At 51.4% G+C, this 14108-nt stretch overlaps 1 protein-coding gene across 1 annotated transcript in view; it reads right to left on the bottom strand.

The window, feature by feature from the left end:
- The window catches only part of LOC100905740 (uncharacterized), a 64084-nt gene that overhangs the window by 35183 nt on the left and 14793 nt on the right, over positions 1–14108 (bottom strand). Inside the window, 1 exon segment of the mRNA XM_029112660.1 lies at positions 6736–6963. Within this exon segment, the coding sequence (XP_028968493.1) occupies positions 6736–6963 (228 nt within the window).

Here is a 14108-nt window from a genome sequence, read left to right as displayed (position 1 = left end):
TCAGAAAATTCGCGTAAAATGATGGCTCGCCCACAAGCTTGCTAGACTGGGCTGAATGCAATCTCGCGCACAACCACCCCCTATCTGATAACAGGGCCTTCACCGAATCTTTATGTTGAAATGAAATACTTCTACTCTGTGGAATTAGTGAGCCCGAAAGCCGCAGAGATAACAACACGATTCCAGAGCGAAACAAGCGCATAGCTATTGCTGGGACTCGCTCGGTCGCACCGAAGATCCAAGTCGAAACTCGAAATAAACTCGAGAGCTCCATCTGGCAAATCGAGCACCCACGCACTTAACTCAATGGGAACGCTTTAGCGAGTGACGTGGAGCGAGGATTTCTTGAAGGGAACCAATCGTTAATCGCCGAGCTGTAAGTTTCTCTGACATAGGGTACACTCAACGAGTCGTTAAACCCTTCGATTCGGGCCGTTGTCGTGAGAGGGACACCAGACCATCGTGAAGCCAGAAGATTCGAGAAACTCTTAAACGGGTTTCCAATAAATTCCTCGGAACCCTTTCGCTGGAGGAATGGAGAAGCGAATAAGTCGAGTTTTCCTCCAGTCCGTCGACAAAAATTGAATAAGGAGAGTGTTTGTTGAATGGCTGCTCCTCACAGATTTTGGGCGGCAGAAGTGGCGCTTGAAAACACGAGAAATTTAATTTGGGTGGGTACGCTTCCGGCGAGGCCTCTGCGCCTTACTAGGCAATACGTTAGGCTTTCGCTTTGATTGGCGAAGACGTCGCAACGGTGCCGTGTCGCACGGCATTTCGGGAGGGAACCTTCGGCATTAGAAAGTGCTTACCCCTAAGAGGAATTACCTGACGCGACCGACCCGGTGTCCGAAAACGACGGTTTCGTTTTAGTCTTCCGGCATTTTTCCTCCTCGGTTGTAGCCGGCCGCGGTATTCTGGTCACCCCGACGACGGGATACCTTTGACCTCACTAAGAAGCTCTCGTCTGTTAGCTCCGTTTTACGCGGAAAAATAAACCCGGCTAAAACGAAAGAAACTGCAATGACAACACCCATTTCGGGCACGACCCAACGAGGTAGGCTTGCTGGCGAGCGAGCGAGCGCAATCATTCCTTATTCGATTTTCAGCTGCGTGGAACCGGTCAATCGACAAAAGCGGACGCCAGCACCGGAATTCATGAATATTTCTGAAGATTCGTGGATCGCATTGTACATTGGAATATATTGGAGCGCTCGCTCCGAAATCTCTTCCTGGATATTAGTCCAGGTTGGCGCTGGCGCGGAAATGTCAACTTTAGAAGTCGCTGACCGTGATTGGGGAACAAACATATCGAGGAGGGATATAGTGGCTCATTGTTCGGTCTGCGGTACGTATGGAATCCTCAAGAAGTCAAACGCGGTTACGGAAGCGTTTTTCCATCTTCGATTCCAGTCCCTCTCAACGGTCAAAGACATGCCTGCATTTATTGCCTGTCCCGGTCCTTCAACGCTTTGGCGATCGCTGATTGTGGAATCTTAATCAATAGACGGGCTGGGTCTCCGACGGACTGACACTGTCTGGCCGTAATAAGAGTCTTTCGATTTTTCGATACTTGCGTACGACTTACAATCCAACGCAAAAATGCTGTAAAAAACATCGCGATGATTTTTGTGTATTTCGGATATTGGCGAGAATAGGCACCGATGCCTCCAAAATGGCAGTAGCCACCACACCGAAGGGAAAATGGTCACTTTCCAGCCAATCTGCTGATTCTTTCGCTCTTGAGAACAACAGCTGCTGGATCGTGGAGAACCGGTCCCCCGCTGACACACATTTTTCACCACTCGAGCTTGTTTGAGCTCAGATGTGAATATCTTACTGCTCGAAGATCCATCGAAGGAGCCCAGAAAATCAGCCAGCCAATCAGTCACTTAAAGGCAGACAGACAGGCACACAAAACCAAGGTTGTCAGATCAGTTACATCCAGCGAATCTGTCATTCTAGCACCAGCGTCCGCATTCTGTTCTAGAGCGATGCTTTTGTGTAGTCTCCTCCTACTTCGATTACGGATTTGAAGTAGGCGACTGAGCCGGCCTTGATTCATATTCCGATGAAAGCGAATTAAATCTAGGAAACCCGCTCGAAACAACCGGTTACCGGTCGATGCATATGCAGGAATACGCGGATACTAAGAGTCGCTGCACGTCGTCATCCTCAGCTCCGGGGAGTTTACCCTAACGAGGCAGTTTCATCGATTCAGTCGGACATGATTTCCATTTGAAGCGAATAGTGGACACGGAGTGTTTTCTCCTGCTACGAGTGGCACGCTGGAAAACGAAGGTAAGCATTCCGAGTTCACTATTCTCTGTCTCGGTTCGCCCCCCGTACAGACTCCAGAGTGCGTCTGAGACTGAATGACATCTCACTCAAATGGGATGTTTTCGGTGCGTGGCGGCATCTGTCGCTAGAGGGACGTGAACGCAGGGGATCCGAGCGACGGGAACATTCCGTCAAAGCACGTACCACCACGCGCGGAGTTTGAGTTCTGACCTGCATAAGAAGACCACAGCAAGGCTGCATCTCGGCCTGCTCGAATTATACATTTGCGAGTAACCCGAGATATGAGGATCGCGTTGAAGGGGGAAAAGTCACGAGCAAAAGCCAGAGGAACGAGTCGCCAGGCTCTTCGAGACTCCCCAGCGACGCCGTCGTCGAATTATACCCGAGGAGTTCGTGGAGTTAACGGAGCTTCGGAGATATTCAATGACCTCGGCTGAGGGCGACGGATTTATGATTCAGATATGACGCCATCAGGATATACACGTACAAAATTATGCAGCAGGGCAGGCCGGAAGCTAGGCAACCATATCAGTGCTCAGGTCACTCTGAGGTTCGAGAAAAATTGCAAAATCGGTATCGTGAGAGGAATTTATGAATCCCAGAGGGAGCGGACGAATACCGGTGAAGTAACTCTTTTTCTGGCGCGGATTGGAACATGCAAAGGGAGTCATTGTCAAAATCGCGTGGAACGATTAGCTGTCACGGATATAATAGGTCCTCCACGTGACTGCAATCATTTTGAGAAGCGTTTTGTTTACCCAGATGAGTGGTTCTCCTCATGCGCATCAGCTTGCAGGCTGCGCCGTTCGGTGTTTGATGTATCCAATGGTCCTTCACGAATAACAGACTGATGAGCACGCTCACTAACTGCCCAAAACACACGCAGAATACCACAGGTTGCTTTCTATACAGACGAAAGCGAGCCCCATCCACGTCTCCACTCGATTCAGGCAACCCCAGGGACCGAGTGCGCCACTGAATATCGAAGAATGATCCACGGCCCCGTCTTGCCGGGTGGTTGCCAGTGATTTCACGGGCGTGAATGCCTTCCTCGGCTTCGGAATTGTCTCCTTCAGCCTCCTCTCTTCGCCGAAGAGAAGAAGGATCCTGAGCAGCTGAATCAAAATACGGGCCATGGACTTGCACGACCCGCGCGCCACCTCCGGCGCTCGTTGAAGGTTCGGATTTCGCGCGGATTGGCATCGACAGTCGACAGAGGGCGCCACGCTTTTTCTGGCTGGAAGTTGACCGTTTTCTTCCCCGCACTGTAAAGTCTTCAGGGATTCTGGGCCGTCGACCGGCGCACTCCAGACTCGAATTCATATGCGTGAAGAGCTTACAGAAAAGAGATGCTTTCGCAAGGACGTAAATCCATAATACTCTCTGCGGAACTGTAGGCGAGTTGCTACTCTGCGTCGGGAAACGAGCTTCATTCCATAACGATCAAGCGGCATTCCCGAAGGGGTAGTCGATCCTGAACTCCCACAAGTAAATCGAGACCCGTGCGAGAGACATTCCTAGCTGCAACTATACCAAGGCTACTTATCCGTCCCGAGATAAGCATTATGAATACACATACATCATGTACATAAGGGTCACGGCCGTATCATGAATCACGGAAGAGTGTAAAACTGGGCTCGTTCCTGTACGAGATAATACGGCGCAGCGTCAGAGACGTAAAGCTTCCGCCGCCGGTTGTGATCCGTGCGTGGATGACGTCTCGGGACACGGTCGAATGAGGTCACCGAAGTCATGTGTCGGAAACGACGTTGAGACGGAACAACGGAGTACTCCACCTACACCGAATCATCAAATATCTCATGACACTATTGCTCAGCTGTCTCAGCCAGTGAAGGTCACGTCGAGATAATCTCGGAATGCCGCATCCGCCCGGGACGCCCGACAGTGTTTCAGAGAGTTTATCTCGTTATCCTGGAGATGGTCCGCGCTCCTATGGCTGACCCAGGAACAGAGTAAAGCATGCTCCGTCTCGAATCCTTGTCCGAAGCATCGGAACTTTGGCTCTGTACAGTGTCCGGAAGGTGTAAGCCTGCTCGGAGCTTGGCTCCTATATTCTGCACATGTATCCAACTCTGCAGGCCGATTTTGCGCGGTAGGCACCTGGCGCGGCGTTCGACTCGGATTCCCAAAGTTCCCTCGCCAATGTCTCGGTGTGCCTCCCTCGGAAAATTCCTTTCGCGGCTCTGCAGCTGCTTGCCAGAGCTTTTAACGAAGACTCGGTTTCAAGCTCAAGCCTCGCCGACTCAGTACTCAGTCAGCCAGCCAGTTAGCGAGCCAGCCAGTCAATCAGTCAGTCAGTCAGTCAGTCGGTGATACTTGACGTGAATGACGGGCTCCGGCCCCGGTCCGCCTTCTTCTGTCAATTACTCAAATATTTATCAAAGGATTCCCTCTCATGTTGAGTCTTTGCGCGGGCAATTCTCGCAGAGGCGTCTGAGCCGGCGAGGGACGGACGAACGCGCTCATGTTCCGATTTGATCACAGCTTGACAAGTCTCCGGGCTATGTTGGAATACGGCGAAAATTTCCGAATGTGTCAAACAAGATGTATCCACCGACTCGGCGGAGGAATTACAGAATCTCATCGGGAGCTGATGAATTATGCGCCTCGGATGCGGCGAAGACGAGCTCGGGTCCAATTAGGAAGAGAAAATTCATCGGAAGACGAGAGGAATCCCGCTGCTCTCATCTTCTACGGCCTCTGGGACGAGCTCCGCTGGATAGAACTGCCGGGACAAGAGCAGTGACTCGCGCCTCATCAAAATTTCGGGATAACAAACAGAACACAGCCCGGAGGACACAGACATTCAGCAAGTGCTGCGCATTCCGAATTCCTGGGCAAAATTCCCGGAATATTAAGTTCTGCTTGGACAAGAATTCAGGACAATCGCGGCGAAGCTCCTCATTGACTGGGGCTGGAGCGATAGTCCGCCTTCTTGCCTATGCAGATCGGGGGCCTACCAGCCCCACGCATTCGGAAATCTTCGCTTCTCTTCGGGCACTTCTTCGTCTACGAGATTGTCACGTCGGCGTCGGGGCGCTCTGGAACCCTATTCGCTATCGGTCGCTCGAGCCTTGGAACGTGCGAGTAATCAAAACTTAATCAACGCCGTTCATGTCAACGGTCGTCGGAGCCAACAGACACCAGACACTCCCTGCTCGGGGGCGGAGGAGCTTACTCCCACAACTCACATCGCGCCGACCGTAGGATGGGCTGGAACTCTCCCCGCCGACACTGTCGCCTATGTTTTTGTTTGGGACTTCGGAAAAATTCGATATACGGAGCAACAAGGCCAAGCACCGAAGTGTAACCTCGAGGGTCTTCAAATTCCGGAGAAGCATCTTTGCGACCCACGACGGATGCAAAAGTCGACGGCAACTGAGAATATCATCGGTGTGATGCAGCCCCAGAGCGAGCCGTACTGGCTTTCGATTCACGTGCCGGGGTCCTCTCTGATGAAATCCTGGGGTCGAGGCGGACTCGCAGTTCTATACCGCGAGTTTTTTGAATAACGGATGAGCTCGCGATCGTCTCCAGGTGTACTTGCTCACGGAGACGGGGATCTCCACAGCGAATGACACCTTGCTCCGATACGTAAGAGCTTAGCGACAGATTGCAGCACTCTGAATTCTCTGATCAGATCAGAGCTCTCGGCACTCAGAGCTCGGAGGAATATTTTCTCTTCGAAACAGAGCGCGGAGAGTGCAGGGCACGGCATGTTGAAAGTTGTTGCACTAGTATGTCTTCGCTTAATAACTCCTCATCCCATACCTTCGCCGTGGGACGGAACGCTACACCTGGGAATAGTAGAACACCTTCTAGAAGACCGAGCGAGCGAGGGTGCTGCCAAACGAACGAGCCTGCGAGCGTCCGACCGGCATTACCGCAGGGCATCAGAGCATTCATCCCGCTCCCTCAAGAGGCATTGGAACTTGTTTCACCTGGGGCTACGGACAACAGCACCGTACCATCAGCACTGTCTACAATAGCGTCGACAGCGGCGAAGGATCACCAGGAGGAGATTGTCCTTCCTCCATCCTATACTAGGACCCTCTACTCCGTGTTGGGTCGCACTAAAAGCCCGCGAGCAGGGAGAAGTGTTCGGCAATATTTTTTGTATCTCGAAGCTCAATTAGATTCCCAGAGCGACTCAAGAGCTCCAATGTTACCGTTACCATTCAGCATTCGGAACGTGTTCTCCTCGAAGCCTAAGCGCCCGTCTCTCTCCTTTCTCCGTATTCATCATTCATCATCATCGAATCACGCTGGATTCCGACCGCATTCCAACATCGACCGCCGGCATCCCCGGGAGCATTTCTGATGCTGTTTCCAAGCTAGGGGACATCCCGTTGGGCCAACTTCCCGGATTCTAGCGGAATTTCGAACAGTAGCCTGAAAAAATTGACGATCACTTACAATTGCTTCTGGCACAACACACAGATCCAATGAGTAGATGAGGACTCGACACCGTTCTCGTACAGTCTACAGTCCTTGCAGACTTTCTTCCGACAGATTGGGCATTGGGCTCCTCGATTCAAAACTCGGCCGAGCGATGATAGACAGCGAGCACATGTTCGTTCGGGATCCAGACCTGGTCTGAGAGCTCCCCTCTTACGAAGCCTCTGCAGCTCCGCTTTGAGGTGGCTGAAATAGATGAACATAGAACCGACTTAGAATGGATGGAAGGCTGTCCCCTAATGATTCTTGGAAGAATAAGGCATGGGAGGGACCTTCAAATGAGATTCCAGTATATGAATCCGACTGGACGCATTAATTGGAGGACGTCTCGTCCGGTTTGATCCCCGAAACACGAAATCTACCCCGCGGATCGCATTTCTGGCGGCCGTCCTGACGTGCCCAGATGATGTGAATATCTGATGGAATTCCGGATAACTGGGGTCATCACTGTCATTGCACGAGCAGAGAATTCGGCCGAGACCGAGGAATATACGAGAGCTCGACGGGTATCCGGCTTGTTCTCGATATTGGCTGGCTCAATCTGTAATCCCGTTATTACACCATGGCTCCTTGGTCGAGCTAGCTGCGTACCCGAAAACTGCGCGGTTGATCGAAGAAACGTCGATCGCACTGACTGAATTTTATCCCCGTTCCCGAAAGGATGCTCTCCGCCTTTTGACCGAGGATCGAGGAAATCAGCACGCCTGTATGCATAATGACCGAGTGATGATCGGATTGCGGACAGGTCACACAAGGCTGCAGCTGGGAAGCTCCTTATTCCGAAAGCAGCTCCAAAGACTGCGCACACAAAGGGTGCGGAAAACTAGTCAATGTACGTGAATCAGGAGGTCTCTACATATGACTTTTGTCCTTTGCTGTCGACAGTCAGGGTAACCGAGGTATCCTAGCAGCAAACGAGTGCCGCCGGAGCACTCATTAAAGTTCCCTGGTGGGATTCGCTGAAGTACATAAACAATCATTCGGGAGCACCCCGGGGATCTAATCGAGAGATTGAGAGCGAGTATCTGATACAGATGTTACGAGAGCGCAAGCAGGAGCGAGTTTCGATCTCTTCCGGTGCGGCGGTGGAAATTTGGGAGCAACGGGTAGAATATTAGGCTCGACACCACTTCACAACTCTGAGGGGCCGGCGGAGAAACTAACCGACGCCGACGGAGCAACAGGCCGACGAATCGATTTATGAATCGATCCTCTAACCGCCCGACTATTTGTCCGTCGCGCGTGAGTAACTATCGTTGTTTGCACTAATTTCGTAACATATTGGATTTGCATCGGACCATTGTCATGCACATATCGTCGAGTCGTAGAGCAAACGGGGCAATGTAGTGATGACGATTCCCTGATTATCGACTTTGCACAGATCTCGCTATAGTCAAGTGCGCAAGGATCCGGGACGCTGGGAGAGTTGCGATGGGATTTCGTCGGAAGGCACGATCGCGACTCGCATGCACAGCATGCTTTCGAGTTCGATGCAAACTGCAGGTAAGCAAAGCGCAAGGTCGTCGACATCTGTAGTGAGACTTCAGAGCCTATTTGAGTTTTTCAAAGTTTCCGTCGAAACGTCCCTCGTGTATAGCCCGTAGTCAAGCTGAGCTTTGAGCATGACGCAATTCCGGGGTGAGCTTTGGGGATTGCCTCGGTAGTTGTCCTCTCTGTCGAAAGCCGGATTTGAGTGGAAAGCTGCGCGAACGCGGGGTTTCGGGCGAGCGCCGACGTTGCCAAAGCAGTAAATTCAATCCGACGCATCAAGCTCATTGGGCTTACAAGGACAACTAAGAGCGATGGCGGAGCATCCTTCAACGCCAACACTGCATCGGTCGCTGCGTGAGGGTCCCATCCGACCCAATGAGTCGGTCACACGAAGGACTACAGCTAGTGAATCGAGAGTCACCCTCACGCTCGGAATAAACGACATCAGAGAACTCGCGTTATCAGCACGATTCCAAAGCCTTGCCACATCCAGCGAGGCGCACATCTCCTGCCGGACTCCTCGGAGGTGGTCATTCTCTCAAAAACGCTTGACAATTCAAGCTCAATGATTTGTGTGAGAGAATCAAGAGACAGTTCCACAGTCTGTTATAGTCTGCGTGGGCGAGGTCATTGTCCGGACGCGGGCGGGATGAGCGGTATCCGTAGTATTTGCATCTTGATCCGTTACATATCAGCGCGAAGCATGTATCGCCTGAGACAAATGTGTTGTAACCAAAGACAAGTGAGTCGACAATTAGTAATGCACGAAAATTCAATCAGAAGGCGGGAATGGGGCGAGACGGGAGTCCTCATAATTCCACAAGCACATGCGGTAAATGGACGAGCATTCGGCTCCCATGGAATTTGGCTGAAGGTGTTCGTCTGGCATTCTTCGCTCACTACCTCCGGCCGCGGCAGGTGACTTCAATGATCCCTCGCGCATCGATAAGAACGGAGGCTCCGCAGCGGACGGGGGAGAGGACAAGACCTCCGAGAAACGCTCGTCTTCCGCGGATCTTCTTTTTCCGGAAATTGTTGGCCGTCCGATGAACATCCTTCAGAAAGCCTTCTCCGACGTCTCACATGTGAGCACAAAAGCAGCCTTTGCCTCATTGCCTCTCAAGGTTACCTTATGCGGAGAAAGGAAGAGAGGAATGAGAAGCATTACGATTATGGAATTGTTTTTGCTATAGAGCAAACTGCTCGTCGTACACTGGTATTTAATTTTCCTCGCTCCCCCTCATCGATTCTGGGAAACGATGTATATTTATGTCTGAGTACCAGGTGTGAGCCCAAGCCAAGGACCATCTTCAAATCATCTTAGCAACGCTCGTGGCGAAGACATCTGCGCCGAAAAAGATTACCTGCCCCAGCTTGTCGGGAGTAGCCACGAGCTCTCTGGCAAGTTTTCAGATACCAACAGAATCCCCTTGATCAATATCTCGAACCCCTCAGAGAGTGCTGACTCGAGGGAGTCTTCGAATTGGGTACCCTGTCGACACCATATGGGGAGAGCTCGCTCAAACTTCGATAATATTTCAATCCTCTTCCAGCAGGACTATCGGGACTACGATATTTTCTGTGGATATCGGTATGATCTTCGATATAGATGGATAGAATACGAGACGAAACCACCTAGGTGTGTTCGTCCTCTTACAGGTGAGAGAAAATGTGTCCACCCCCTAGAGCATAGTACTCCATTAAGCACGAGCTCGAAGGTCCCTGCAGAGGCTTCTTCGGAGGAGACAGATGGATTAGATGGACGACTCAGTTTGACTGAGGCAGGGCAGGAGCTTCTCTTCCCCCCCCCGGTATCGTACCGACGACATCGCTGCCGATCTGAGTAAACTAGAGCTATGGGAAAACTCCTGATTCGATCTTCCCAGCCCCCCTCATCGAATGAAGGTACTCGACGGTATGGATTCGCCCGAATCCAAGCACATATTTCATCCTCAAATTAGCTCTCTCGCATTTGGCACGTCTGCTCGGCTTTGATTCTGAGTATCAGTCGCTGTCCTCATCATTTTCGTCCCGGAAGAGAAGTGAAACACGCCGATTCGGCATTTGAAGCGACCCCATGGGAGGGGTCTGTAACAGGTGTCAGGTTTGGAGGAATTCCTGCAGTATCCCGATTACCGGATGCTTGCGTGGTACTTTTCCAATTCGAATCACGAGGATCACGTCGAGCCCGCGGACTAGGTGCGCTGCCTGTCATGTGCTTGCTCCTGCTTCTTATACTCCGCTCCAAGCCCAGACTCACTGGCGAGCTTCCCCCGTATGCATTAGTACTCACCGCCCGCTTGTTTCATTCAAAGCACACAACGGCTCCGTTAGCAGAGCAGGTGAGCCCGACAACGCATTCATTATTTACAGAGGCAACAATAACATTGGCAACGGCATCAGAGAGGGCATGCGCACCGTCAGCAACAAGGACTGGTGCGACAATATTTGATTGCGATGCGAAGAAAAGTATTTAATAGGTGTCTTGCCGACTCCCGGCGTGTCCCGTCCGAACCGAATTCCCCAATCCTCTAGAGGGGAGGTGACGAGTTAACGTCGCGACGCGGCCACACTCATGTTTCTGGCTCATTTTATCTACTACACCCCATCGAAAACATGCTCTCAGCGTTGTACGACCACACGTCACAACGAATTGGCACGATTTGCTCAAGACAGATGTATTCTGATTTGTGAAGCAAAGTCTCATTGAAGATATCTAGATCATCCGGATAGTCGGGACGCTTCATCAATCCGCGTTTGACGTGGTTCCAGGGCAGCAAACCGCGCAAATCATTTTCCCGAACTTCCTCATGGTCTGGATTTCGAGAAGCCCCGGAGCAGTCACAACCATACGCGCATTGTGGAAAGTCCTTCCGGACTTGAGCTTTAGAGACTTACGACGGAAGCTCGCCATAATTCGGAATGATCGCCTCCGCTCGAGCTCCTCATTTCTTGAGTCTGGTTGATTTCTGACCTCAGTAAAATTTTTGCTTCCATTCGCGACACAGGCTGAAATGTGTCTCCGAATCATCAATAGCCCTTTGATGATTCACGTAGCCCCGAGAATGAGTGGCCGGTGCGCCACGATCTTCGGAGAGGGAAAAGAAACAATTAAATCTATCGAAAAGTTTAGCTGCCGTTGGAAACCACCAGAAAACAATCTTCGGTCGCTCCGAGCGGAGAAGCTTCAACGAGAGGAAAAGCATCGACAAGAATTCCATGCGACCTTTTCGCCAATCTAACAGATTGAGGCTCCTCTCTCTGCTTCAGTTGCTTTGAGGATTCCGTCGCTTTTCGATTTCCTTCTGCTCAACTTTTCAACATGATTCATCGGAACATCGCTAGCCAGTGCCTACCGTGACGAAAGAACCGCAGTATAGTTCTCCACAGTATTCACGGAGAAATTGAGCTTCAGATTCGAAACAGAAATTCTGACTGTGTGCCGCAGAGATCCGCAATTCCTCTTATAAATATCATTTTACGAGGCCCTATTGCCGCCTTTTCTCCCCGACAAGTTATGAGTTTTTCTCGAAGAGCGATCACCTGGGTTTGTCAGAATTCTTGCTGTGTACCTTTCGCAGTCGGGATGAATGTACACAGACGGAACTCTTTTTATTTGTTTTCCAATTTCATCGCGCCGCATGAGTTTCGGATCCAGTTCCAATTCGGAACCGGAGAGCTATTTCCTCATATATTTCAAACCACAGAATACTGAAAATGGAGCATTATTTCTGATTCGGCCCGCTAGTGTAACACTTCGCCCAGTATCCAACCCATCCAGGGGGCGAGCGACGGGACCTGTCTACTTCGCACTTCTCCTCGATCTGCTTCTGGTAATTTAACGATCTGTGCCGCCTTGAAACCATCAACTGATCAGTCTGCTCTAGGCCTCACGCCAAACTATGGACAGGGCAACTGTATGGTTCAATGCCAGTAAATGACAGACAGACATACTGAAAAGATCAGACTAATGTGATCTAAGCCGATCATCAGTGCAGTGAGCGCTGCGAGATCTGTGATAGGCCTGATGACTCTCATTTCTCCTTTTATTTTTGCTGGGGTGCCTTCGAAACGGTTCCCAATTAATTTCGGCGATTTATTCGGTGCAGTCGGCGTCATCGCTCTCGCCGTCCGCGTGGACGGCACAGAACTGATTGAGAGAACAGATGGAGCTTTCGCTTTCTTAATTGTCGAGCTTTCGTCGACAGCTGACTTGATGCTTGCAAACGAGTCGACCGATGCTGACGAGGAAGAGAACAGAAACGACCATAGATAGAAAACTCAATCAGACTGGACAACAAACAGACGTACGTCGAGCCTCACGCAAGTAGAGCTGAGCGGAAGAACGAAGAGGCTAGGACAGGAGCCGCTCTGGCGTTGACTGGACGAAGTGGATCGTCCGAATCCAACGGCAACAAATCACGCCGAACACAATCGAGCGTCAGCTCCTTGTAGCGGATACGGACACCACAGCTCTTACGGATGAGCACGCTTGCGACAGAGCGACGCGCGGATACACCAATGAAGAGTTGCTTGATTGAATTCATGAAGGGTGATGAATGTGATAAACTTCCGCTGTCTCGTGGGATGTCTCTAAGCCGACGAGTTCATAACGTTCCTCGACTCATTAATCCACGATGGGCTCCTCGTGAGCCAATTTGCGGCTTGCCGCCCGCATTAGTGAAGAAGGAAACTGCCGATCCGGCGCTCTCACTAGTTTGTCGATCGCTTCTTCTTCTCTCGCTTCTGTTGGAGAGAAGCCCGAAGTCGAGCCTCGAATTGAGTGATACATTATAAGTAGAGCAAATGCGAACGGAGGATATCGAGGCATTTCCTCGCATGGGGCGGCGGGAGCCCTCGGCCTCAGCTGGAGTTTTGAAGCTTGAGCTCAAGGTCCGAGAGTAGAACATAAAATGCGGAGCGTAAGCTCAACAGACGCAGCCGTGGCCTGCTCCAGTCCATACCCCTTGTTGAGCGCATCGCCGGCAAACGGTGACATGAGAGCTTCCCAACGTAGAAAGGACCAACGTCAATCCGGACAACGACGAGCAACGAGCTGTCGATTGTATCCTTGGCGGCGAGGGCCGACCGAAACGCCCCCGAAGACTCATCCCACCACTACAGCAATGAAAAGGATTAACAAGATTAGAAGCGACAAGATCATCTCGATAGGGGCGGACCGAGACATGCGTACCCGCTGCGTGTTGGTGGTACGTAGCAGTGAATAAACCAGCGGTTATGGTGGAGACCGCGTTCCCCGGTCGGTCTAGAAGTCGTTTCGGCAGTTTCCTTCTTTTCTGAAGTGGGACAGATTGGGATACTAACTCGCGCTCTGAGCTCCCCGCGACCCGACTTATTCGCGCATTTGCCTCACGTCTTTCTGCTTTCTCCACCATGCGTTCCCTGACCCGCCTCCTCGCTAGAGGGAAAACTTCCACTGTGAATGATGATGGCACGCATAGTTCAACGGGCTCGCAAACGAGGTGATGTGAAATATCAACCGCCGAGTGTGGATGCGTTTCGAAAGAGGAGAACGAACGTCGTCTGATTGCCTGGCGTCCCGGAGCTGTGTACATTGTTCGTTTGTGAGACAGCCCCTCCCCATTCGGCATGGAACAGACACACGCTTTCACCCAAATGCGAGTTGACGATCCACCAGAAAGGAGCGCTTCCCGTTCATCATTTTTCTTGCACTAACCTCTCGTCCTCCAGGTCATCGAGCTCGTTGCACACGACGAAATTTACGCTGCCGAACTTTAATTGGAGGAAAACCATAAGTCTCAGGTTCCCAGGCGCGAGATCCCGACACCCGAAGCCAAGATCGATGCCCGGTCGCAGAT

Source organism: Galendromus occidentalis, unplaced genomic scaffold (genome assembly GCF_000255335.2).
Source record: "Galendromus occidentalis unplaced genomic scaffold, Mocc_1.1 scf7180000077524, whole genome shotgun sequence".
Lineage (NCBI taxonomy): Eukaryota > Metazoa > Arthropoda > Arachnida > Mesostigmata > Phytoseiidae > Galendromus > Galendromus occidentalis.
The sequence above is the reverse complement of the archived record's forward strand: the minus strand, read 5'-3'. Positions and strand labels throughout refer to the sequence as shown.